The sequence below is a fragment of the Megalops cyprinoides genome, chromosome 7 (genome assembly GCF_013368585.1).
Source record: "Megalops cyprinoides isolate fMegCyp1 chromosome 7, fMegCyp1.pri, whole genome shotgun sequence".
Classification (NCBI taxonomy): domain Eukaryota; kingdom Metazoa; phylum Chordata; class Actinopteri; order Elopiformes; family Megalopidae; genus Megalops; species Megalops cyprinoides.
In genome coordinates this window covers 27,949,734-27,974,416 of record NC_050589.1, presented here as the reverse complement: position 1 = coordinate 27,974,416, position 24,683 = coordinate 27,949,734, and the positions used below count along the sequence as shown (strand labels likewise).

At 40.5% G+C, this 24,683-nt stretch overlaps 1 protein-coding gene across 1 annotated transcript; it reads left to right on the top strand.

Annotated features, from left to right (window-relative positions):
• Positions 1–644: 644 nt before the first annotated feature.
• Positions 645–23,257, top strand: LOC118780410 (immunoglobulin-like and fibronectin type III domain-containing protein 1). Its single transcript, XM_036532874.1, has 29 exons — positions 645–663; positions 766–888; positions 1,529–1,668; positions 3,120–3,219; positions 4,518–4,563; positions 4,761–4,944; positions 5,675–5,788; positions 6,377–6,539; positions 6,855–7,127; positions 7,679–8,221; positions 8,394–8,398; positions 8,932–9,018; positions 9,119–9,205; positions 9,306–9,392; positions 9,499–9,579; positions 9,680–9,766; positions 11,415–11,661; positions 13,116–13,240; positions 13,772–13,913; positions 14,690–14,983; positions 15,520–15,816; positions 16,348–16,527; positions 17,515–17,643; positions 17,958–18,266; positions 18,799–18,884; positions 19,148–19,340; positions 19,869–20,165; positions 22,470–22,796; positions 23,253–23,257. Exons 1-29 carry the CDS (start codon positions 645–647, stop codon positions 23,255–23,257), a joined length of 4,770 nt encoding a protein of 1,589 aa, XP_036388767.1.
• Positions 23,258–24,683: the final 1,426 nt, after the last annotated feature.

Genomic DNA, 24,683 nt, shown 5'->3' with positions numbered 1-24,683 from the left:
TGCACTATCACATCGCCACAAGGCACAAATCACTTATTTCCACCATGTGACTTTTGGATTATTAGCAATACTGTCAGATGACAGCCAGCAGGTGGCAGTCATTTGTGAGGGGGGTCAGGGAAAGCCATTCATAAAGCCTCATCGCCTGGGTCTGCCTGGTCACAACTTGTGGTTGTGAAGCTCTTTTTGTGTTTATGGTCAGATACAAAATCAATACAAAAATACAAAAAAATCAATACAAAAATACAAAAAGAAAAATCATGCAGAGCTATTTAGGAATTACAGTAGAAATAATATTAGCTAGACTATGAAGACCAGATAAAACCCACTGCTGTAAAAGCTGTCCACTGTTCTGAGTTGATTAAATCGCAATACAACAGAGGAAAAAATGGAATAGCCTCACATTAAATATGAATTTTGAATTTTGATGTATGAATATGCATATTAAACATCACCTTGGATTTCTATGCATAAAACATGGTTACTCAGCAAATGTCAGGAACACTGGCCTGGATTCAATTCACTTTTGTTTTCGACTTTGACTCAAAACTAAATGGAAACATTATTTGTTGTTAGTACAGTTCTTTTTATTCAATTCGCTCAGGGGATCAACTCTATTTATGAAGAATAAAATTATCGCTTACATGTATCACAAGGCCAAATGTAAAGACAAATACTGACTGATGTATGGGTGTGCAGCTATTCTGTATGCACTATTCATATCAGGAAATACTGGCTAATGTAACTTTTTTTTTACATATTCAGTAGGGATAAAAAAGCGATCCAAGGTCCCAGGGGTCATGATTACACAGTATGTGGAGGAGCTTCCTGAAGGAAAGACCACACCCGACTTTCTCCGCAAACCCATCGCTTTAACTATTCAGGAAGGTAAGCCTGGTCATGTATTACTCCTATGGTCAGCAGGCACCCTTCTCCTCAACAGAACACACACAGTAGCTTATATTGTAAATATGGATCCTTCATCCAACTACAGGATGAAATTAAGGTCAACTGTCCTCATTAAGGGCAAAACAGCAATGCCAGACCTGGAATTTGAACAGGCATCCCTCCAATAAAAACTAAATATAATGCTAATGCTACCTGGGTAATATCATCTCCCTTCTGGTTTCCTGTGCGTGCATTCAGTTTTCTGCAAACAACTGGTTTATAATATGTACAGATAGCAGCAATTATTATGTTTCTAATTTTCTGTTTGTTGCATTTTATTGCATGGTACTTAACCAAAAATTGCCTCAGTAAAATATCCAGCTTTATAAATGGATAACATGTAAAAATTGTAACCTATGTAAGTTGCTCTGAGTAAGAGTGCCTGCTAAATGACTATAATGTAATGTTTTATTTCATTCACATCCATTGGTTAACTGGTGGAGAAATGTCCAGCTGACCACAATCCAATCAGTACCGCTAGCCATTTTGATGAGGGTTAAGTCAAACATTCTCAACACTGACATGAAAACTACAAAATCTGGATTACTTTAACATCACAGTTTGGTGTCATCACGTACAGGTAAATTAGCCATTTTTAAAGCAGTTGTGAGTGGGATTCCAAAGCCAGAGGTAACATGGAAAAGAGCCAAGGGAGACATGGCTGACCAGATGAAATTCCAGGTTAAATACGATGAATCCTCCGGTGAATACACCCTGCAGGTGAGTCGACTGCTCTGAAGCTAAGCTGGCCTACAATAAGCTCTTCCTCTCAGCTACCATAGTACTAATGAATAGTTATCCGGCAGGAGAAGGCTGCTAATTTTATCTATTCCATTTACACAATGTAGTAGATAGTGAAAAACAATATGTAGGGTCTTGATTTTTTTTGAGCTGCTCCTGAGTCAGTCAGCATAGAGGGCATATAAGGTGTTTATTCCAGCAGGGCTTGTACCTCCACCTATTCTCCACCTGGCTCTGGGAGGCTCAGCCATCTTCACTCATTGTGTTTGCTACTGCTGTCCTTCACTGTGCACCTACAAGTGAAAGGTTATATTTAGGTCATGGAGGTCCATTTCGCTGCACATACTTGATATCTGTATGTGCATATTTTCATTTCTTTGGCCGCTTAGGTTTGTCAAGTGCATTCTGTGTGACGTATTAGATTGAAACAACAAAGGGCAGTAATGTCATGTTCAAAGGACTTGTCTTCCCATACATACATCAGTAGAGATTGTTGAGCTTGTGTTTTTTCAGTAAATGTCAACATGTTTTGCACCTCCAGAGACAGTTTGTACAGACTCCTTGGCTGCTTTCTGAAGTATATCCTTGTGAGACACTTCAAACTTTTCAAACTGTGGCCCGCTTCCCCTACCATAGTGTGATCTTGTTCTGCTTTTATGTAATGTTTATATGTTTCAGATTTGTTGCTGGTTGTGTTTTGTGTTTTTTTATTTGTTTAATTTTCATAATATTTGAGATAGTATATTGCACTTAACGTGTTGAATCATGTCCATATCTTCGTTTTTTAACAACATTTGTATTTGCACAATGGAAGTCACTCTGGATAACAGCATCTGCCAGATGACAAAACACAATTGCAAAATGCACTGTCCTGCAAAGTGGAAAACAGCTCACTTATTGTAAAATACCAATGATGAGTGTCGTGTTGCACTTGTGGCATGCTATATTACAGGTTTACCCTTAAAAAGAGCTTATCTGTGCTGCTAAATCATGCAATTACATGATTGATGGTCATAAAGATTTCATTCAATAATTTTCATTTTAATAATTTTCATTACTCTTGTCTCTATGTTTTATTTTATTTTATATGCATCTATTTGATTCAATCTGCTATGATGTAAAACATTTGTTACAATTAGCATGCAAGATTAATAGTACAGCATCCAATTACCTAATGTACCTCTTATTGCATATTTTATCAACTTCTTTTTTTATATATTACTTCATTATATTTGTAAGCATTTTGCAGTGTTTAATAGTGTAAGCTGCTCATAATTTGTATTAGCCTCTGATTCCTTAATGAATCTTTTTATTTACAAATTAGCACATTTATGCAGGTGTCAGGCTTAGACACAGTCTGAAGGTAATGCTATTTCTTCATACACTGCGTTCCTTTGGATTATGACTACAATGCAATATCAATTTAATAGATCCCTAAAGTGTCTGGAGAAGAGGCGGATACCTACAAATGCTTTGCCATTAATGAGTATGGGAAGGCAGTCTGCACTGCCACTCTGAATGTTATTGAAGGTAAGATCCAATGAGGGAGATAAATCCATTAATGTACCTACTGCTACATAAAACACTGTTGCTCACTACTTGTTCCCTTCTTAATAGATGTATCAAAATGTTCATTCATCTCCCTGGCTAGACAGTTCTTTCTCATCTCTAAATTACCTTTGCATAAAATGTGGTTTCTTTAAATATTGTGGCTTGCTATAAATTGTAGGTATCAGATTACAAGAATTGGATACTTGAGAGTTTAAATTGCTAATTATTTGATGTGATATAGAACTCCATTTGGAGAGCTTGTGTGTGAGGCCAAATTAACAACCAGACTATTCACAAAGAGGTAAAACTTATTTTTGCTTGGCTGAACATGAAGGTATTGTGATAAATCATAACATTATTTCTCTAAAACAGATAACGGAAGCGTTATTCCTCAGCTGTCCACTCCCCTAAGAAAGAAGGGGAATCACAGGCTGAATTGACCTTACTGATAAAACCACTTGCCATGCCATGTATATTTGGGTTAAAGTAGATAGCGGCTATCCCAAGTGTTAGTGACCGCCTATCTGCATTCTCAGCCAATAATCCAAAGAGAAAAACAAAGCCGATACATTTGATATGGTTTGATACTGATCCTGTCAACACACATAAAGTCATAAGTGAGTTTTATGTTTGGAGCTTGATTGCAAAGCAGTTTACAATGTATACAGACACGGTAATCCCTGGGTTGCATAATCTCCAGAAGGGGAACTAATTAGTGAAATCAGCCAATTTAGGGCATGGATGGAAAAAAAAAAATATGTGCAAGTACTTCTGTTTTTGAGGACTGGAGCTTTCCCAACCTCTGTAAGGTTTCCAGCCTCTAAACTGTAGGCCCTGTGAGAGGGAGTAGGCTGGATTCTTCTTCTGACTCTGAGTACACCCCCCCACCTTCCAATCGGACACATGACTGCCCACAGCCCTTAGTTTGCAACAAAGGTACAGGCTACTGCTAAACTAGCATGAGCCATCGGCAGTTGTCAGAGGAGGCACTAGAAAGCAGCAATGTGCTGATGTAAGCTTGCGGTGGATAATCAGGCAATTACATTCAGTAGACTTTGGCATCAAATGTAACTGCATTTTCATGCTCCAGTGAACACTGTTTGTATGTGCCTGATAATTTCACTCTCTCTACCTCTTTCAGTTGGGTTCAAGAAAAATAAAGCAATGGAAGAACCAGGTGTGTTTAACGATGAGTATGAAGACCTTGATTTTTATTTAATGAATATATACACTCATAAAGCTATATGTAAACCATCTAAATATCTGTCCCCTTTCAGGTCCAACAACTGATCCAGCAGAGTTCAGAAAACTGCTTAGAAAAAGGTAAAGGCCCATTATTAGCAATGTATTGAAAAAAAAAACATTATTTACATATCAAATGCAAATGCAAAATACATACACACTTATTTACATATCAAATGCAAATCATTCAGAGTCCTGAAACAACAAGGTAAGGCAGGTGGGATGACATGGAAGAGGCCTCCTCCTGGATGAAGTTTGAATGTCTGCTGTTTTTATAGTGCTGGACGCAAAGTGGAAGAGAAGAAGGATGGAGAGATCGATGAAAAGTTCTGGGAAATTCTGCTCAGCGCCGAAAAGAAGGACTACGAACGCATCTGCAAGGAGTTTGGTGTCACTGACTTCCGCTGGATGCTCAAGAAGCTGAATGAGTTGAAAAGGGAGAGAGAGGAGGAGCAAGCTATGGTAAGAAGGCAGCTCTTCAGTGTGTGTATATATGTGTGTGTATATATACATACATACCTATATATATATATATATATATATATATATATATATATATATATATATATATATACATAATTACACAAACACACACACACACATATGCAGTATAAAAGTATAAAAGTGTCAGATATTCAATAGACACTAATGTGGCAAAGTTACAGAAAAAACTATAGTAGTTGCAATTTATTTTCCAAACTAGCTTTGCCATTTCATTCTACATTTGCTCATACTTCCTCTTCACTGTATGACAACTAGACCTGTGACCTCAATGTACGACATCATTTGAGCTTGTCCCAGCCCCCACCCCTCAACCGATTACTATGTGCCATCTAGGCAAGTTCAGACAAGCAACAAACACTGTAATATACGCTGCTGAAGATAATCCCAGGTTATGGGTACTCCCTCACAAGCTCAACAGACAAAGTATGTTTGTTGAACTGGAAATAACATGGTTGAAAAAGAAAAGAAGTGCTTGCGTAGTGGTACGCTTTCTATTTGTCTGAACTCCACAGATGACAAACTGACACAGAATGGCACATGTAATGATGAGTCATTGCTTTAACCCGAGCTGTGTCCCCCCTTCCCTGCATTCTCACCATCTTGGTTTCTAACCATTCATTTTTCTCCAATTCATGTCTTTCTCGCCCTCTCTCCATCCCTCCATCTGCCTCTTCTTTGGCCTCCTCAGTACATTGATGCAATCAGTAATCTGAAACATATTGAAGTGAAGGCAGATGGTTCTGCATCATTTGAACTTGACCTGGAGCTCAAAGACCCAAGCAGCAGGATTTTCCTCTACAAGGTGAGACAGATTCGACTTAGTAAGCCGCTGATCTCAGATCAGACCTCAGGGTCGTAGGAGAGGTGTCCGACTAGAGTGTACTGCATTGTGTAAGGAGGTGTTGTGGTCTGCTTCTTGCTCACTGAATGGATTTTTTTTCCAAGTAAATAATTGTTTTACTGTAAATAAAGAAAATTATGTCAGGTAAAAAATGAATGTATAGGATCTTCGGCATAAGTAATCACTAAATAAAAATTCACTGACAGACTGTGCATATCACAATCCATGTCAAAAATGACATTAGTTATCTCACTTTGACATTGATAAGAATGGTGACATAGCAAACCATATGACAGGTCATGTTGGTTGGCATAAGCACAGGAAAATGAATAAATTAAATTAGAAATAAATTGTGATGATTTTCATGAAATGATTTTACTGTGATATTACTTCACAGATGGGGAAAATGTCTGTATAAATCATGATATTTCATGTACTTTTTTACAGCATGGCCATTCAATACTCTACTGCAACAGCAGTGTCCCACTGTGGATTTGAACCTGCAGCCTTTTGTCAGTGCTGCTGTTGAGCTTTGTCTGTGTCTTGCAGGATGGTGTAATGATTCCATACAGCAAAGACATGGAGATGAAGCACAACCTGAGACAGGTGGGCAAGAAGCTGGTCTTTACCATCAAGGACCTTCTACCTGAGGATGCAGGACTGTACCAAGTGGACGTTGAGGAGGTCAACGTCTTCTCCACTGAGTTCAAGAGTGAGCAAAAAAGAAACATCATGATTCAAATTGCTCTCCACAATATTAATAAAACAATTTTTTGGAAAAAAAAATACCCAGAGTACTATTACGTACTATATATGAACACATCATGTCCAAGTCATCTTTCAAGTGTAATCGTTTTGAGGCTAATGAATGCTATAAATATAGCTACAAATACTTTCCACCAACCACTCACTTTCCCTGGGCTACATTTTCATATACATTAGCCCCAGTTATCTTCTTCAGGACACTTGGTAAATGAGAACGCATCTCATTCTTTGCTTCTTAACTCAGCCTTTCTCTGCCTTTCAGTTCCAAACATCGACTTCATTGTCAAAATCCAGGAGGTGAAAGCCAAGGAGAGGGAGGATGCCATTTTCGAGTGTGTCCTGTCCCATCCCTTTGCCAGAATACTGTGGATGGGCAAGAACGCCCAGCTGGAAGATGGCGAAAAGTACCAGATCACAGTGTCTGAGGACAAGCTGATCCACAGGCTTCGGGTTCGAGACTGCATGCAGCTGGATAAGGGCATCTATTCGGCTGTGGCCGGCATCAAAACTTGCAGTGCCTGGCTTATAGTCGAGGGTGAGGCTATCACATCTACTCTAATTTTCTTTTCCCAAAGGGATCGATGTAAAAGCTGAACTAAGGATCAAAGCAGCATGATTTCCTCTGTAGGCAAATCCATTGACTGAGCTGAAAACACACCTGTTTTCATGTGTGTCATGCTTGATGGTAAACGCCAGATTAAGTGAATCTGAAACCAAGTTGTCAACAATCCAATTGTCAACAAGAAAGATATTTACTTGAAAAAGTGACTGATGTAATATTGAGATTTAAATAAAAAACAACAGGTCTGCTAGACAAAAACATCAATGCAACAACAATGACATTTATACTTATAATCAAAAAAAAATTGAATTCATACTCATAGTTATATGATGCAGATTCCTATTTCTGAATGACCTGTATGGCTTTCATTGAACAAATGTGGACCATAGTTCTATCAGTGTATTGATGAATAACCCTGGTTCAGACATGGACCATGAATCCTTTTTTCCCAATGATGGCTGCATTCATGGTCTGTGTTCTTCTGTCTCTCCCTGTGTTCTCTCTGTGTTCCTTCTCTGATTCAGCGGACAGTGACCCTGCTCCACCCGGCAAGAAGAAGGCCCGCAAAACAACCCAGGCAGGCGGAGCTACAGTGAACCTGGAGAAGGTAGCCCAGGAGCAGCAGGTGAAGCTGCAGAAGGAGAGGGAGGAGAAACTGGAGGTGGTGAGAAAGGCCCAGGAGGAGAAGGAGGTGGCCAAGGCAGCAGAGGCCCCCGTGGAGCCCGTGGTGGATGGTGGGGATGGGCTGGGTGAGGGGTCTGGCCTGGACAATGAGCCCAAGCTGGATGATGGGCTCAGGTTAGTCAATGGGTCAAACGGAGCTGCATTAGACAGCAGGCCAAAGCTAGAAAGCCGTCCACCCCCAAAGCTGGAAAGCCATCCACCCCCAGTCATTGTAAAAGAGGATCGTCCTGTACAGAAAATACCTGCAGATGATGTGAGAGACAGTGGGCCTGTTAAGGAGGTGCCAGCAAAAACACCCCCTGTGGTTGATCAAGATGATGGAGCAGAAGACCAGACCAAGAAGCGGACCAGAACAGGCCCACTGGTTCCAGACACAGTCATAGGTAAGGCAGTACAACCCTCACTTGAATTTTCAATGAAGAGAACACAATCACATCATCCAAAATGTCTTTGTTATAATCGTCATTATCATTATTGTCTTTGTTATCTTCACAACCATGGCCATCATTGTGCCTGCAGTAACTACTGTGGTTTTTCCTGTTGTCGTTGTTGCAGGGCATGTTGGTACTCAATATGCTGTATTAATTAACACCATATTACCATTTTTTTCGAAGTCCAAATTTAATAAAGGCCATTGATCTCCACATAGATTGTAAATTGGAGAACATTCATACTGTTAAATTTGTTGTTCAAAAAGTTGGACTTTAAATATATTGGTACAATATATAATGTGTATATACTAGGTAAGCAAATCATTTATGAGGAAAATTTGTTCAATTGTTTTTGAACTGCACTAAGCTGTTTTCCTCAGCAATTGCTCCTTTTAAAGTAGGCTTGCTAGAATGCGAATGTCCTCAAACAAATGAATAATCTACTGTCTGCTCACATCCCAAATGTGACCAATTACTATATTATCTGATCTTTACACATTTCAATGTCTCAACAGTAGCTGTTGGTACTAGTAAAATACAAATGCAGCCTTTTGGAAATATTTATCCTTGGTGCTTAAAAAATGTATAAAAAGATATCACATGGCACTTGAAAAAAAGAGTAACCATGGTGCTGATAGAACAATAAAATTGTGATGGTACAGATCCAAGTGTACAAAACGGGCAAGCTGGGGACGGAGGGCTTGCAGACCATAAACGACATGACCCCCTGGACCCAGACAGGGCCATGGGTAAGAGAGGAAGGCTGTTTTAACTGCTGCATGAGCAGAAAGTCATGAGAAATTCAATGACTTTGGTGGCATTCATGACATTAAATTCTTTATGGTACAGATCCAAATATACAAAGTGGGAAAGCTGGGGACAGAGGGCTTGCAGACCATAAAAGGCATGATCCCCTGGACCCAGACAGGGTCGTGGGTAAGAGAGGAAGGCCGCTTTAACTTCTACATGGGCAGAAAGTCATGAGACCCTCAATGACTTTGGTGGCATTTGTGACACTAAAATTGTGATGGTACAGATCCAAGTGTACAAAACGGGCAAGCTGGGGACGGAGGGCTTGCAGACCGTAAACGACACGACCCCCTGGACCCAGACAGGGCCATGGGTAAGAGAGGAAGGCTGTTTTAACTGCTGCATGAGCACAAAGTCATGAGAAATTCAATGACTTCGGTGGCATTCATAACACTAAAATTGTGATGGTACGGATCCAGGTGTACAAAACGGGCAAGCTGGGGACAGAGGGCTTGCAGACCATAAAAGGCATGATCCCCTGGACCCAGACAGGGCTGTGGGTAAGAGAGGAGGGCCGCTTTAACTTCTGCATGGGCAGAAAGTCATGAGACCCTCAATGACTTTGGTGGCATTTGTGACATTAAAGTTGTGATGGTACAGATCCAAGTGTACAAAACGGGCAAGCTGGGGACGGAGGGCTTGCAGACCGTAAATGACACGACCCCCTGGACCCAGACAGGGCCATGGGTAAGAGAGTAAGGCCGTTTTAACCACTGCATAGGCGAAAGTCATGAGAAACTGCGTATCTCCGCCAGATTTAATTGCTCACATTCACAATGCTGCTTCATTCCAAAACAACAGAAGTACAGAAGAAGCTTGGACTTACAAATACATGCAAACAAAATGAAAGGCGATTACAGTTATCCTGAAAAGAATCACATAAGATTTTAAGGTGTCCACAAGGATATTTCTGTGGGAGAGAGTAGTTGAAAAGTCATCTTTAATGGTGTGACATTAGGATTGAGACAGAGGCTGATAGAGATATAATACATTCTGAGGGAGATCATTAATATTTTGAGCTGGTATCAAGGAGGCTGAAAACTATGTTTATTGATGGACTCAGGTCTGTGCTAACATTACAGTTAAAAAGTTAAAAAAAAAAATTAAACTTGTCCACTCCCCACAACCATATGACACCATAGGTCTTCAAATTGTCATGATTCTGTAAAATAAAACCATTTTAACACGCATTTTCATAAATCCTGGCTCAGGTAGCAAAGGCATCCGCTCCAACAGCAGGCTGAACTCTACAGACTGGGTTTGTTTCCAACCATACCACCTGTCGACAGTGACCTACTGTTCATAGCAATGGAACAAATTGCCTGTGTTCTGCTGGGTAGGGGTGGGTATGTGGGCCTGGATTCCCTCCTTTGCACCCTGTCATTCAGGTGCATATAGGGGGACTGCATTCACTATGCCCTGCACTCCCGTGTGAGTGCAGAAATTGTTTGCGTGACACAAGCCTATTGTTCAACTGGCAATTACAAGAAGTTGAGTGAAAAGGGTGTAAAAATGCAAAAAGAGGAGAAAAATATAATATAGCTATGATAAATATAAAATATAAAAAACAATAGATTTTAAAATAATAAAAGTAGTATTTTACCTGATAGCCTTTCAAAGCATAAACAGTGCTGACTTCAAGAAACAGAAACAGAATGCCACTCGCTATTGCTACAAATATACGCTCATATCTGTTTACTTCATCATACTAATCACAAATAATATGTCCTTTTTGTTTGTAAGCCAATTGTGTGTTTATGTGCGCAATGTGTCAAGGGGTGTGCTGTATTTTGTGTTGTCTAATCTGTAGAAACGTCCATGTGTCCATCTATCATGAGAGCAGTGGTCTGAGCTTTCACATCCTTCCTTTAGGCTTAACTGAACAGCATTACTGAATAACACTCAACAAACTCACTTCCACATTTCAGATTAATCTCTTCCAAATATAGTCTTTAAATGATACATCATTTTAATATTAAAATGAATAACCTGCACATACATGTTTCAGCATGTATCTGCATATACTAACTAGATAAAACACATAGAAATACTATTTAATATTTTTGTCTTTGTATACAAGGTGTGTCTGTGTTCATTCTGTGTAAATTTCTGTTTTATTATGTGCCCATTACTCATCTCTTTGTAAACTGTGGTGTGTTTATTGTTCATTGATGTTGAATTTGTTGTCATTTCCATTGTTACCATTGTCACTTCTGTTCCTAGGCTAACGGTGTTATCCGTTAGCACTTCTTCAAACGAATGACAGTCCTTATGGTAATTGCTGATAGGAGAAACAAATAATGAAGGCGCAGCCACAGATTCAAACCTGCAAAAGGGGCAAGAAAACCGGCAAGGGAAGGGGCAAGGAAACCAGCAAGCAAACGGGCAAGGAAGCGGGCAAGGAGAGGGGAAAGAACAGGGGAAACAGATGGGAAAAGAAAGTGTGCAAGGAAATGGAAGAGATAAGGGGCAAGAAGATGGGGGAGAAAACAGACAAGAAAACGGCCAGGAAGGCTCTGGAGAAGCTGGAAGGTCTACCAAGCGCACAAGACAAGGCCCGCTGCTTTCGGACAAGGTCATTGGTAAGAGACTGACTGCATGAGAGCAATGCAATTAGAAAGTAATTCAATCTTTTCAAAAATGACACACTCCTGCAGTAATACTGGCACAGACATGAAAATGTACTCCCACAGGGCATCTAAATTAACTGGCCTATTACAATGATAACCTTGGAAATATATAACCTTTATTAACTTTTTTTTCCATCTTCCTATGTAATCTTATTTAAAGACAGGTTTTTATTAAACTATCATTGTTTTACATACCCATTCTGCTGTAGATCATAATTGCTTTTAATACAAATTCTAAAATGAGATTAGTTTATCTTCAGTGTCATGATGGAAGAACTCAATTTGTTATCTTGGTGCAGAGCCAAAAAAGGGTCAGTTTCTAATTCCTTATTGTTGAATTGGTGAAAGGAGACCTACAACAGTTTGTAAGTATATGAAAAGTGTATAATGTATCTATGTTGTGCTTTGTGTTCACTAAAATCATGTGTGTCATCACTAAAATCATTGCCAACAAATGCAAATGAAAATTGTGATCCTCCTTAAAATAAATATGTAAATAAAACAAGATGCACTTTCCAAGTAAGAGTATTCAGCACACCGTGAAGCCAGAAGACCCAAGTTTGGAAGATGGAGGATGATCCTCAATTAACCTGTAAGTGATTCTGATACAGAACACCATGCTGAAATCAGTGGACATCATACTGCAAATTAATTTTCAGAGAACATTGCCTGAAGACCCATAACTGCCAAGTTGTAAGTGTGAGTAGTATTGAACATTAAAAATATAATAACCTATTATAAGTGATAACAATAGTTACAATAAAAGAGAGTAGCAATAAAATGACACAACCTTATGACAGAATAATAAGGTAATAAAGATAATAAAGGGAAGAAAATCATTCAATGGAATTGTTTTGGTGGAGGACTTAGATTTAGGGATGCATAGCCAAGTTGAACAAATGTGGAGCACAATTGAACACCAGAAAGCACAGTGCACAGAGAAATTAAAACATGGATAAAAGGACTGATGAAGCAGAAGATGAAGATGAAGAGGAAGAAATCACAAAAGGAGAGAGAAGGATGGCAAAGGAGAATTTTGAACAACTATGGATACAAGAACAGCCATACACTGACCTAAGTAGGAAATAAAGATGAATGGTTATATTTGACACAGTATGCAAACAGCCTTATTGCAACTGATTTCAAGCAAAACATTTAATAATTAACAAGCAACAAGTTATTGTAATTTACCTCAGTTTTGTAATTTATCTCAAATGTATTTTAACTTTTGTTATTGAACACATTACACTATACATATCTATTTTTTGAAAAATAAATAAGTAAGGACTATAGGTAGATACATCTGATACTTAGTACCAACAAAACTGAATGCTTTACCAAGGAGCTGTTTTGAGGTACAAAAAACCAAGACATGGAGCTGACCTTGCTCCTAATATGCAATCCAGACCCCGGAGTTCAGTTCATCAGCGGGCTGTCAGACGTGAATGCTGTGGTGGGCCAGCCAGCTGAGCTGATGTGCAAGCTGAGCAGCGAGTCGTGCGAGGGAGCCTGGTTCAAAGACGGGAAGCAGGTGACCGTTTTTTACCTTTCTGTTTGATGACTACTGGTGATGCTTCATTCTTCTTATCTCTATTTAATCCTGAAGGTGTTTCTGATACTGATCTGCTTCCAGGCCGGATGCATGAGGGTCACCCAGAGAATGATATGACTTTGTGTTTTTTTTTTTTTTTTCCAAGTGTTCATGTGAGTTTGACATCCAGCTGTTACAGAGATATCTGTGAGAATGTTTTGCAGCTTCATGTGAAAGGGATAACCAAATCCTGCAGCACGGAAAATCTGATTAGTTTCCTGTAGATTGATTGATTGATTTTGATATATTAACTTAAATTCAGGACATTTATTTTTTCTTTTACATATTATCTATTTTTTGAGGGGGAGGGGGTATAATACTTCTATTGTCTACATTCCATATGAGAGAGATTCATTTTCTCTTGTGACAAGCACTCAACTCATGATGGATGAGAGTATCAGCGTGGATTAAGTGATATTTGCTTTGATGCAGTGGCTTCCCTTGCTAAACTCTCTGCTGTTCATGTGTTAGTTGTCATCCACAGATGGAGTCACCGTTGCTAAAGATGGACCATGCCACAAGCTGATAATTAAAAAATGCCAAGAAGAGGACACAGGAAAATACCGTTTTGAGGCCGATGGACGTAAAACAGAAGCAGTGATCATTGTAGAAGGTCAGCACTGATAACATGAATGAGGGTGTACTGCAGCAGAGGCTTAACACAATTATTTTCACACCACAGAAAAAACACATTATGTTTCTTTCATACCCTGATTCAGCAAGCTGCAGGGAGGTGCTCTGAGAATGTTGATTTAAACATTTAAGGGCTCCTTGAATGTCTCTATCAAACAGAGAGAAAGAGTTTGGTCTGTCACCCGAGACATTCTAACCCGAGAGTTATTAAATCTGTTGAGGTATGCTGCAACACCTTCCTAGGTTTAATAAAAATCCTTTTCATGGATGGCCTAAAATAAGCATTACATTTCAATATCCCATAGAAGATAAATGGTAATAATGAGATCATTTATTGATTATTCATTTCCAGAAAACAACCCTGCATGTCTTAAGGTCATTATCATTCATACCCTTTACATAAATATTTATTGATGTATTAATTTATACAGATATTCTTTTATTTTTCCTGATTGTTCTTTAAGACAATAGTATCAAAAATGCTTTCATTTGAGCCAGTATCTTTCTTTAAGCATATGCAGGTGCACAAACTGAGAAAATAAACAAGGTTTCTGAAGGCCAGAACAATGTGCATTTACATATGGGTTACATGTAGATGTAACATACAGTACATACAGTATAAATACACGTAACATGTGTTACATGTAGGTAGGCTGTTCTGTAGTGCTGTCACTCATTTTACTTTATTGTAAAAGAAGACTGCAGCTCCCTAAAGTGCTTCGTAAATGCAAACAGAAATCTTTTTTTTCTCTCCAGACCCACCGCGGCTTGACCCCGACGACCTTGCCAAGTTCTCCCAGCCCGTCATCGTGAAGGCGGGGCAAAACGCTTCCTTCAAGATGCCATTTGTTGGACGGGAGCCAGTGAAGGTGCAGTGGTACAAAGAAGGGGAGGAGCTGGTGGACGACACCAACGTGGTGGTGGAGAAGGCGCCCGCTCACAGCCGGCTTCTCCTCAGCCGCTGCCAGCGCAAAGACACTGGGGAAATCAAGATCAAGCTCAAGAACGACTTCGGCACCATCGAGGCCCTCTCCAGACTCATTGTCCTCGGTGAGTGCTGGGCCACAGCCACAGAGAAACATAACAATCTATTCAATCTGTCAGCCTGTTCAGACTGCAGTGAGACCAGTCCTTCATTTATTTAATTTTATGAACATTTTTATTGTTTTGACATACTGTAAAGAAATACAGGTGAATAGTTATATCATGTTAAGTGCATACATATTGGCTGGGAGTTGTGGAGAGTGATGAACAAAACACCAATACAAATACATTTAATGTGTGTATCTTTCAGAATAACAGTGGTGACATCTAAAGCATCTTCCAGCATTGTAGACCATAAAGAATATTTGAGATCTAGCTCTACAGTTTCACAGTAGGCCTTTCCAACATAATTATGGACTGCAGATGGAGTGACCAGATAGTTCTTAAATTTTAATTGCAAAATAATCATTTTAGTGACTGTCCTTTTTATTTGGTACACATTTAGTTTAGTAGTCCCCACAAAAGGAATATTTTTACAAAAATGTAACACGTTTAAGTTGGTTCCTCTAAGCTAAGGACTTATGGTTTCTGTGTCCTGGCAGACAAGCCCACCCCACCCCAAGGCCCAGTGGAGGTGGCGGAGAGCTCGGCCTCGTGCATCGAGATCAAGTGGAGGCCCCCAAAGGACGATGGGGGCTCCCCGGTGAAGGGCTACTCGCTGGAGCGCCAGCAGACAGGACGTAACACCTGGACCAAGCTGGGCGAGATAGCGAGCGTCACTGCCTACAGGGACACCGACGTGGACCACGGCAGGAAGTACTGCTACCGCATCAGGGCAGTGTCCGAGGAGGGAGTTAGCGAGATGATGGAAACCAACGACATCATGGCGGGCACTAAGGGTAAGCCAATCCGCACTGTGCTTGGATTAAATCAGGACCATCCTACAATATAGGTACCCTCGTATTCAATTGAAATGGCCAGGTCTTAAGGGACAGTAGTCACTGCTAGTCAAAACACCGCATCTGATTAAGATAGAAGGTTTGCTTTTGCTAAAATACCACTTTATTTCCCCTCAAATTGAGTTAGTGGTTTCCCATTAAATCCACAGGGAAATTTTGAACTGTTTTCAGTTTTGATTATGGTTGTGACGGTCAACAGAAGGCTGTCTTCAAACAGTTAGTTGGAGTGTTTTAGCCCTTGTAATGACAAATCAATCACCATTTTTATTTAGACTATATTCTTCTTATTATAATTTACAATACTTCCTTTTACAATATAACCTTTATCCTTAAGTGGCTATCCGGACGTATCAGAGATCAAGCAAAAACACCTTATAGTTTCTAACTTTCCTTTTTATCAGATATAAATATGGGTCTGAAAAATATGAGAGGAAGTTACTAAAAAAATGAATGATGTTCCTTGTGCCATAGTATACCCTGGTCCACCTGCTGCACCCAAAATAGTTAGCGCTTTCATGGACTGCATCAATCTGAGCTGGACTCCCCCCACCAACACTGGAGGCTCGCGTATTTTAGGCTACCATCTGGAGAAACGCAAGAAAGGCAGCAACCTCTGGAGTCCGGTGAACCCAGTGAACGAGCCCATTCAAGGTCTGTGCTTCACACACTGATCCCATATCAGTAAAATTAGGGAAACTAAGGGGAACTAAGCAGATCCAATACCTAACTAAAATTATTAGTGCATACTGCGGGTTACATAAATGTACATTATTTCCTCAGTGAGACAAAAAATAAAATCAGGGATGTTGGGAGATAAAAGTAAACCTCCTGTGGCAGTGCGTTGGGTGGATATTGGGCAAGAGCCAAAAGAAGAGTGAATTAGCCAGTGGCTCTTTTATTTTCCTTGAGAGGGTAACACAAATATCAGATCCAAACAAAAGAACAACAACAATAAGTCTTTAGCTAATAGATTAAAAAGAATGTCCCAGGTCGGGCATACTAAAGGGAGTGTTACCTCAGTAGCTGGGAGGATGACCTGGCAACTGTATGGAGGGATTTATCAAGCAGCCCACACAGTGGCTGTGTCCATTCTGGCCTCTCTAACAAAGGCACATGGGCAGCGACTATATACAAGAACTGATTAATTCAGTAAAGCACACATAAACTGATTACCGGTGAACTTCAGGTGTATCTGCCTGTTTGGGAGTTTGTTGCTGTCCATGGTGCTGAAAGTCTCCCAGGCTGTGGGGAAACAGCAGGACCATCCAACAGCAGCATAAGGGCACCAGTGCTACTTCACTGCCTCTCAGGGAACTGCACTCTTCCTATATACATAATATCTTTCAGGGATTACTTTAGCTAATTCTTCCTTACAGTAGATCAAAGCGGTCAACAAGACTGAATTAGAATTCATTGAACACAAAGAAGAACTTCATGTTTTGTTGTCATTCTAACTGGTTGACTGTGTGGGATTCCTCACTGTGTCATAGTGAAAACCTTCAAGTTTGTGATTTTAGTTGAAGTTGCTTCTGAAACTACACATTGAAAAAAGTAGCCGTATTCTTAACTCTAACATGATTGCTGCAATACAACTGACCACCAAAGTGATTCATCCTTCTCTACTCTTTGTGCCCCCAGATAAGAAATATGCAGTGAAAGATGTTGTAACAGGGATGTCATATGAATTCCGTGTGGCAGCAGTAAACATTTCTGGTGCAGGCGAGCCAAGTGTACCGTCCGATTTTGTGATTGCCAGAGACCCCAAGAGTAAGTACCGTCCAGACAAAAGCACAGACATCCATATGATTAAACCTGGATGTTGGAAACAGGAAATAGGAAAAGACAAACTTTTACCCTTAATTCTATGAGTTTACAACGCATGATCTTTGGAGATCCTTGAAAATGTGGTGTCCAAAGTTACATTGGCGGCATGTCGAAGTCCTTTGGTGGGATGGAACAGTTCATGAAATGCAATGCATTTTTGTAAGTCACAAGGCATATGAAGACACTCATGACTTCTTCTGATAGAGTCAAATGCAGTCTCAGATGGAGGCTTCCTAACTCCAGCTATGTCATTCCAGAGGCCCCCGGAAAAGTCATAGACCTGAAGGTGGTAGACTCCACCTACACTACCTTGTCACTGTCTTGGACTAAACCAACTGAGCAAGAAGGGGTCCAAGATGAGGCCAAGGGGTACTTTGTGGAGATCAGGCCAGCGGAGAGCACGGACTGGATCCGCTGCAATGCGATGCCTGTCATCATGACCTCCTTTATGGTGAAGGGCCTGAAGTCCATGGGCATGTACTGGGTGAGGGTGATTGCCACCAATGAGGGCGGGGAGGGGGAGCCCCAAGATCTGGACAATTACATCATCGCCATGCCCCCTCCTGGTGAGCAAAAAATAAGTATTTCTGTCCACATCTCTCATTCCATGTGTGTCATATAAGTATGCCGGACATATTCCATATTAAACATAATCACATCATATAATGTAAAAGGCACCACCAGGGAGATACATTTTGCACCTTGAAATTCTCATTAAATATGAATATCTATTTTCAACTTCATTACTTTTTTCTGTGAAAACTCTTGAAGTATCTGGAAATAAACCCCAGTGAAAGCGTTTGATTTGATATACTGAAATCTCATCTTGTTTTCATGTTCAACCATACACTTTCCCTTGTTTTTTCTCTCTCAAAGGGACACCATAAGCATAAATGGATAATATACTTTAAGAACTAAACACCATAGCTGTGGGAAAAAAATGTATTGATTTTAGCACAGAAACATTTACTGTGGTTAAGGCGAAGCAGCATCGAAAACAATAATAATACCAGCATAGTCCATGATTCAATAGCTGTTATGAGAGTGTACTGAAGCTGTACTTGGTGTGCTGCAAAATGAACTATTTCTCCCTTACAGTGAGGCCAAAGTTCACAGACACCAAAATGAAGACTTTCATGGTTGTGCGAGCAGGAAATTCAGTACGGGTCAATGTAAACTATGAGGTAATGTACATGTACTTATTACTTACTTACTTATTACTCAAAAAAAAATACATTTTTGATCTTTTGATCTGATCATGAATGTCTGTCTAAATTATTTAGCTGCTGTTCTGCAGTCTACTCAGAAGTGGGTTATGGCCATAAACAAATGAGATTAAGATACATATCATCTAAAAGGCAATAAGAGATGCTCTTTACATTAATTTCTGTGTGTGTTGACAGTGATTTCCCAATGTGTGTTGACAATGATTTCCCAATGTCTCAAGGCCTCCCCGTGGCCAGATGTGGTCTGGCTGAAAGACAACATGCCTGTCTCTAAGCGGGTCACCATTACCAACGCTGAGGGGACGTCACAGCTCCTGATTCCCTCCTCGGAGCGCTCTGACACTGGGGTTTATACCATCATAGTCAAGAACCTGGTCGGCCAGGAAACTTTCAGCATTGAGATCAGAGTCACAGGTACCGGAATGCCAAGTTCCCTGCAGGTCTCAAACACAGCTGTTTAACAGTGGGGTGTAAAGCAATAGGGGGCACTGTTCAAACAGAGGTTCCCAGAGTGACGGATCCTGCCCCAAGCAAAAGTTGTGTTACAAATGAAGGAGGAGGAATATGCAATTTCAGGCAGTGTTTGTCAAATAAGGGACTCTCACCTTTAATGTTTCCTATTTATGAGATGAGATGAGCTCCAAGCAGTACATCTAATTTGTTAAAGGGACATCATTTATCAAAGTAAGCTACACAATAACCTTCACATTTTATTTACATGAGCACAAACTCATTTCCAGCAACGTATGCTTCTGCAAACTACTTATTGCAGACAATTCTAACAATTCAAAAGCCAGAGACACTAAATGTAATTTTTGAAACCGATATGTATTAGCTTAACACAGAACGGCAAGGTAGGTGTGAGACTTAAAAAAATGAACAGATGTAGCTGTGTCAGCCTATTTATATATGTAATTGAGCGTGTCTCCAACCTGGTTCTAGACGATCCCAAGCCACCAGGTCCAGTGGAGCTGGAGGAAAATGTCCCCGGCACAGTGACGGTTGTCTGGGAGCCGTCGCCGGACGAGAAACGAGACGACCGCCTGCACTACATGGTGTCCAAGCGGGACTCCAGCAAGCAGACTTGGCAGACGGTGGCCGACCGGCTCTTCAACAATAAGTTCACTGCCTGCAACATCATGCCTGGTTGCGAGTACCACTTCCGCGTCTATGCCAAGAACGACATGGGCCTCTCCGAGCCCTCCGAGTCGCCGACCTGGGGAACCACCAGGAAGAGAGGTACAATGCCATTCTGTTGCAGTGTGTTCTGATGCAATTATCACCTACATTGCAGAAAAAATGTAACATATTACATTACATTTTTGTCATCTAGCAGATGCTCTTAAAGATATTTACTGAGGCATTTCTGGATTGGTACCTTGCCCGGGGGAGAACAGCAGTGCCCCAGTGGGGAGTCGAAACAGAAACTGCTTGGTTACAAGTCCTGCTCCTTACCACTATGCTACACTGCTGCCCAGTACATAAATAGACATTATATAAGTTTACAAAAGTGAAGGAGTATCATGAATGCAACATCGTGCAATTATATAGCATTTTTAAGGGTACTGAAACCTGGAGTGAAGCAGGGCATGGTAGTGGTCGGGGTTGACTCATTTCATCCACCACAGATGTGTAGCGCCTATCTGGGTGATGCACAGCAGACATTTGGCCCACAGACACCTCCATGCAATCAGCTGAGCCAATAAAACTGGGTGATTAACTGAGCCACACTGTGGGTTTGGCCAGGACACCAGAGGCACCCCTGCCACTCTCCGTGGTTAAAGTTGCAAGCAATGTTACTCACTGTGGCTGCCAAAAATCCTGTCACGTGAGTTCAGGTGCTGACTAGTTTGTACATCGACATTATAGAGGCACGAAATCTCTAGTATGAATATGGACACACTTCTGCCAAGGGCTTTGAACAAAACTTTAATTGAGTGAGAAAAAAAAGACCTGCAAGATGTGCCCTTGGGAGTTTTAGGCTTCAACTTCTAATGCTTAAAACTGGGTGCCAGATTACTTGAGCATGCTTTCAGCATTATGGAGTTGTGCTTGGCTTCCTCTGTGCCTGTTCCATGTTAATCCGTCCCACAGTCAATGCAGCCAAATGCTGGGGTGGGAGGAATCCAGGCATTGGTAAATGTTGTTTTGCCCTGAAGGCCAAATAAAGTAAGATAACTCAAGAATGACTAAGTGGGTGGGGTACTAATTACAGCATGCAAACTTAACACCTAATGTCTATCTCAAGTTTATTGTCTACATGATTTACAATGGCAAGGTTTACTGGCTTTATTGTGCTAAATTAACCACAACAAAATACTACAGCAACGTCTTTTAAAAAAGGCTACTTTTACAATCTACAAACAAACACAGGTGACAAAACGTCCTAGATCTCATAATTATTTTGTCTTTTGTAATATAGACTATAAAATATTTTATTTGAATGCTCCCACAATGTCATAAATTCATTCACAGACAGAAGGCAAAAATCATTATATTGTGGCATTGCTTGTGATTACTAAACACACTTCCAGGAAAATTACAACCCCTGCATTACTTATATCTGCTGTAGTTTGTTTCTCTAAATATACTTTTACTGGACCAATTTGGATAACCTACTTAAAGGTATAACAGCCTGCCCTCCACATCCAAATATCAGAGCTTTAAAAACTACAATACACCAATACACCATGTCATATGTAGCCCATAATGCATTGTCCTGGCTAAATGCATCTGATTTCAGCTGCATTTCATGAACAAATTGGCTTCTACTAGGAAATAGATGGACAAATTGCAAGCCATACACAAGCACACACATACACACACACACACACACGCACGCACACACACACAGCTTATATACAGCTATACATTTAATGTGTGAATGGCATCCTTTTAAAACAGTGAAATAAATCACTTTCTCTTCAATTGGCTTAGTGTGCTTAAATAAATGTCTGACAACCCCTGTTCCTCAGTCCCATTCATTCACTGGTCCCTTTTCTTTGCACTATTTGTCACCACCCCCCCCCCCCCCACCCCACCCCACCCCACCCCCCCCATGCCCTGTTAATCACCCTCCTTATCAACACTGCATAGAGAGTGGTTCTCAGCCCCAGCCCCCTTTGGGTATCTGTTTCCACTGAGTGTGAATCTCGTTAGCATCACAAAGAATGAAAGCGGAGCGTCACTCTGGAATAAAACTAAACACTAGAGAGGCAGACACCCATGTGCTAAATCAAACCATGTGAGGTTGATTTGGGGAGATTTTTATCCATTCAGATATCACACTGCAGAAGTCAATCACCAGCATGGACCCTTGATAATTAGATTATGAATAAATAACCTCCAGTGCTGAGGATCAGTATTTAGAGTAAATTGTTTCACTTCTTGTGATTCATGATATTGGTTAACAAACAAACACATGCCTGATCCAGAGTGATTAAGCATATTTTATATTCTAAGTCTTGAGGATTTCTGACTAATTCACACATGGAGTTTTAACCAGGCCGTACTGAGCAAGGACTTTGCTTAATCTCTCCGCAGACAAATTCACGGTGAACATGCCCCGGTACAGGCCCTTCAACTTCCAGAGCGCGCCCAAGTTCCTGGTGCCACTGAAGCTGCACATGGCCCCCCCGGGGTACGAGTGCTACATGAGCTGCGCGGTCTCGGGGAACCCCAAGCCCCACGTCACATGGTACCGCAACAACATCAGCCTCAACACCAACACCAACTACTACATCTCCAATACGTGCGGGGTCTGCTCCATGCTCATCCTCAGGGTCGGGCCCAAGGACCATGGGGAGTACACGGTCATGGCAGAGAACACGCTGGGCAGAGCCGAGTGCTCCACCAGTCTCACTGTCCGAGGTATCCCGAAAACACCCCTTTGTTTAAAAAAAAAACGGTGCCTAAACTGGAATGCCACTGTGGTCCTGTGTATGTTATCTGCCTTGAATTGTTTGCCTAGCAGATGGCCCTTTTCAGAGACGCTTATATCACTTACATTTTATGTATTCAGTATGCTGCTGGATCCTCACTGAAGAGCATCAGCTGAGGCAGTGTATCTCTTCCACATACATTACGTTACATTATTGCCATTTAGCAGATGCTCTTATCCCAACATCTAACATCCAGCGTCTAACATCCAATGTCTCCAGGAGTGTGAACACTGAATGAAAGTGAATAGGCAACCATTTCAATAATTCTGACATTCAGCGTCCAAGTATGTATGCAGCCAAAGACACACTTTCTGTCTGGTAAGATGAAGGCATGAGCATGAGTGAGTTTATAATTTTCTCTGTCTTTATTTTTTTTTCTTTCCAGAATAAAAGAAAATCAAGGACAGGATGACATCAGTCTTGGGACCGAAAATTTCCCAGAATTTCTGTCACGCTATATTTTTACGTGGACTTATGCAGTAACTTATTGTGTATATTTTTTTAAGGAGAATTGATTAGTTATTGTTTAATAAAACATAACGTGTTCATAAGAAAGCCTAATCCATGCACCTGGATAGCCGAGCAGCCAAAATGATGAAAAAATTATGCTTGATCTGTGTTTAGAAAATAAAAATGAAGGGTCTAGGAAATATCTGGAAACACTCCCTGCTCTTAGTAACTTTTACTAACATATTTAAACAAATGTTACACAAATGTTTTGTTCTTTACATAACACATTTGTAGATCTTGGTGGAAACTGAGCTAGAAATATTCTGTGAGTAATGAAAAATAAAACTTGCTTGAATTGTGTCAGAAAAAGAAAATCACAAACTGGAAGACGTTAGGCCTGGTATGTGATTAGACTGGCTGAGCAAGGTAGGCCTGATGCACAACTATTGCAAAAAAGGACTGGATAGTCTCTTGCATGGGTTTGAACTTAACAAGGAAGTACAGGGTGTCCCATATTTGCATACACTCATACGCATTAATACTGAGCAGCACAAATAAATGGTCATAGAAATATATGCTGGTTTTTAATAATCATTACCCTTTTCCATGAAAATCAAGACCATGAGTAGCTGTCACTGTATTTTCTATTGTACAGGAAATGTGACACCGTGTTAGCTTTGTGACTGCATTTAAGACACTACAAAAGCATCTTCCAATTGCTGTATTGGTTCATGTTTTTGTTTAAAGACTTGCTATTTCATGACTCCCCACAGAGTTCCATGCCAGTTTACAGCACCCTGGGGCAGAGAGACTTCTGGGACCTCCTATAGTTACCTGATTTATGACTTGTCTGGGGCAAACCCCTCTAGTGAGGGAGCTCTTTTAAGTTTTGCTTTGAAAGGAGATGCATTACAACAAAGTACCAATTAAACTAAGATTACTCCTAATGGAATGGATGCAATTCAGCAGTTCTCCTTCTGAATATAGACAATCATAGCTGCTATGTATCCAAGTTTAGGGCCAGTCAATGCAGCACGCTCACAGTATTTACCCTGAATGAATGGGAAAGCATAAATGGCTTCAATAAACTAGTGAAATGTGCTTGTTCTACCTGTGCTAATTCTGAAATTGTATTAGCATGAATGGTCTGGGTTGAATGACACCAAATGTAAACTTCACAGAGGTGGCTTTGGTCAGAGCAATTAATCTGAAACGAAAGCTGGAATCTGAGTGTATCTGATCAACAAAAAGTAATAAACTGAAAAATGACTTCAATGAAACTCATAGTAATGACAGTTCAAATGCTTCATTACGACCACAGTCTATGAAAAACGTAACAAAGGCACAACAAATTAAACAAAGTAAA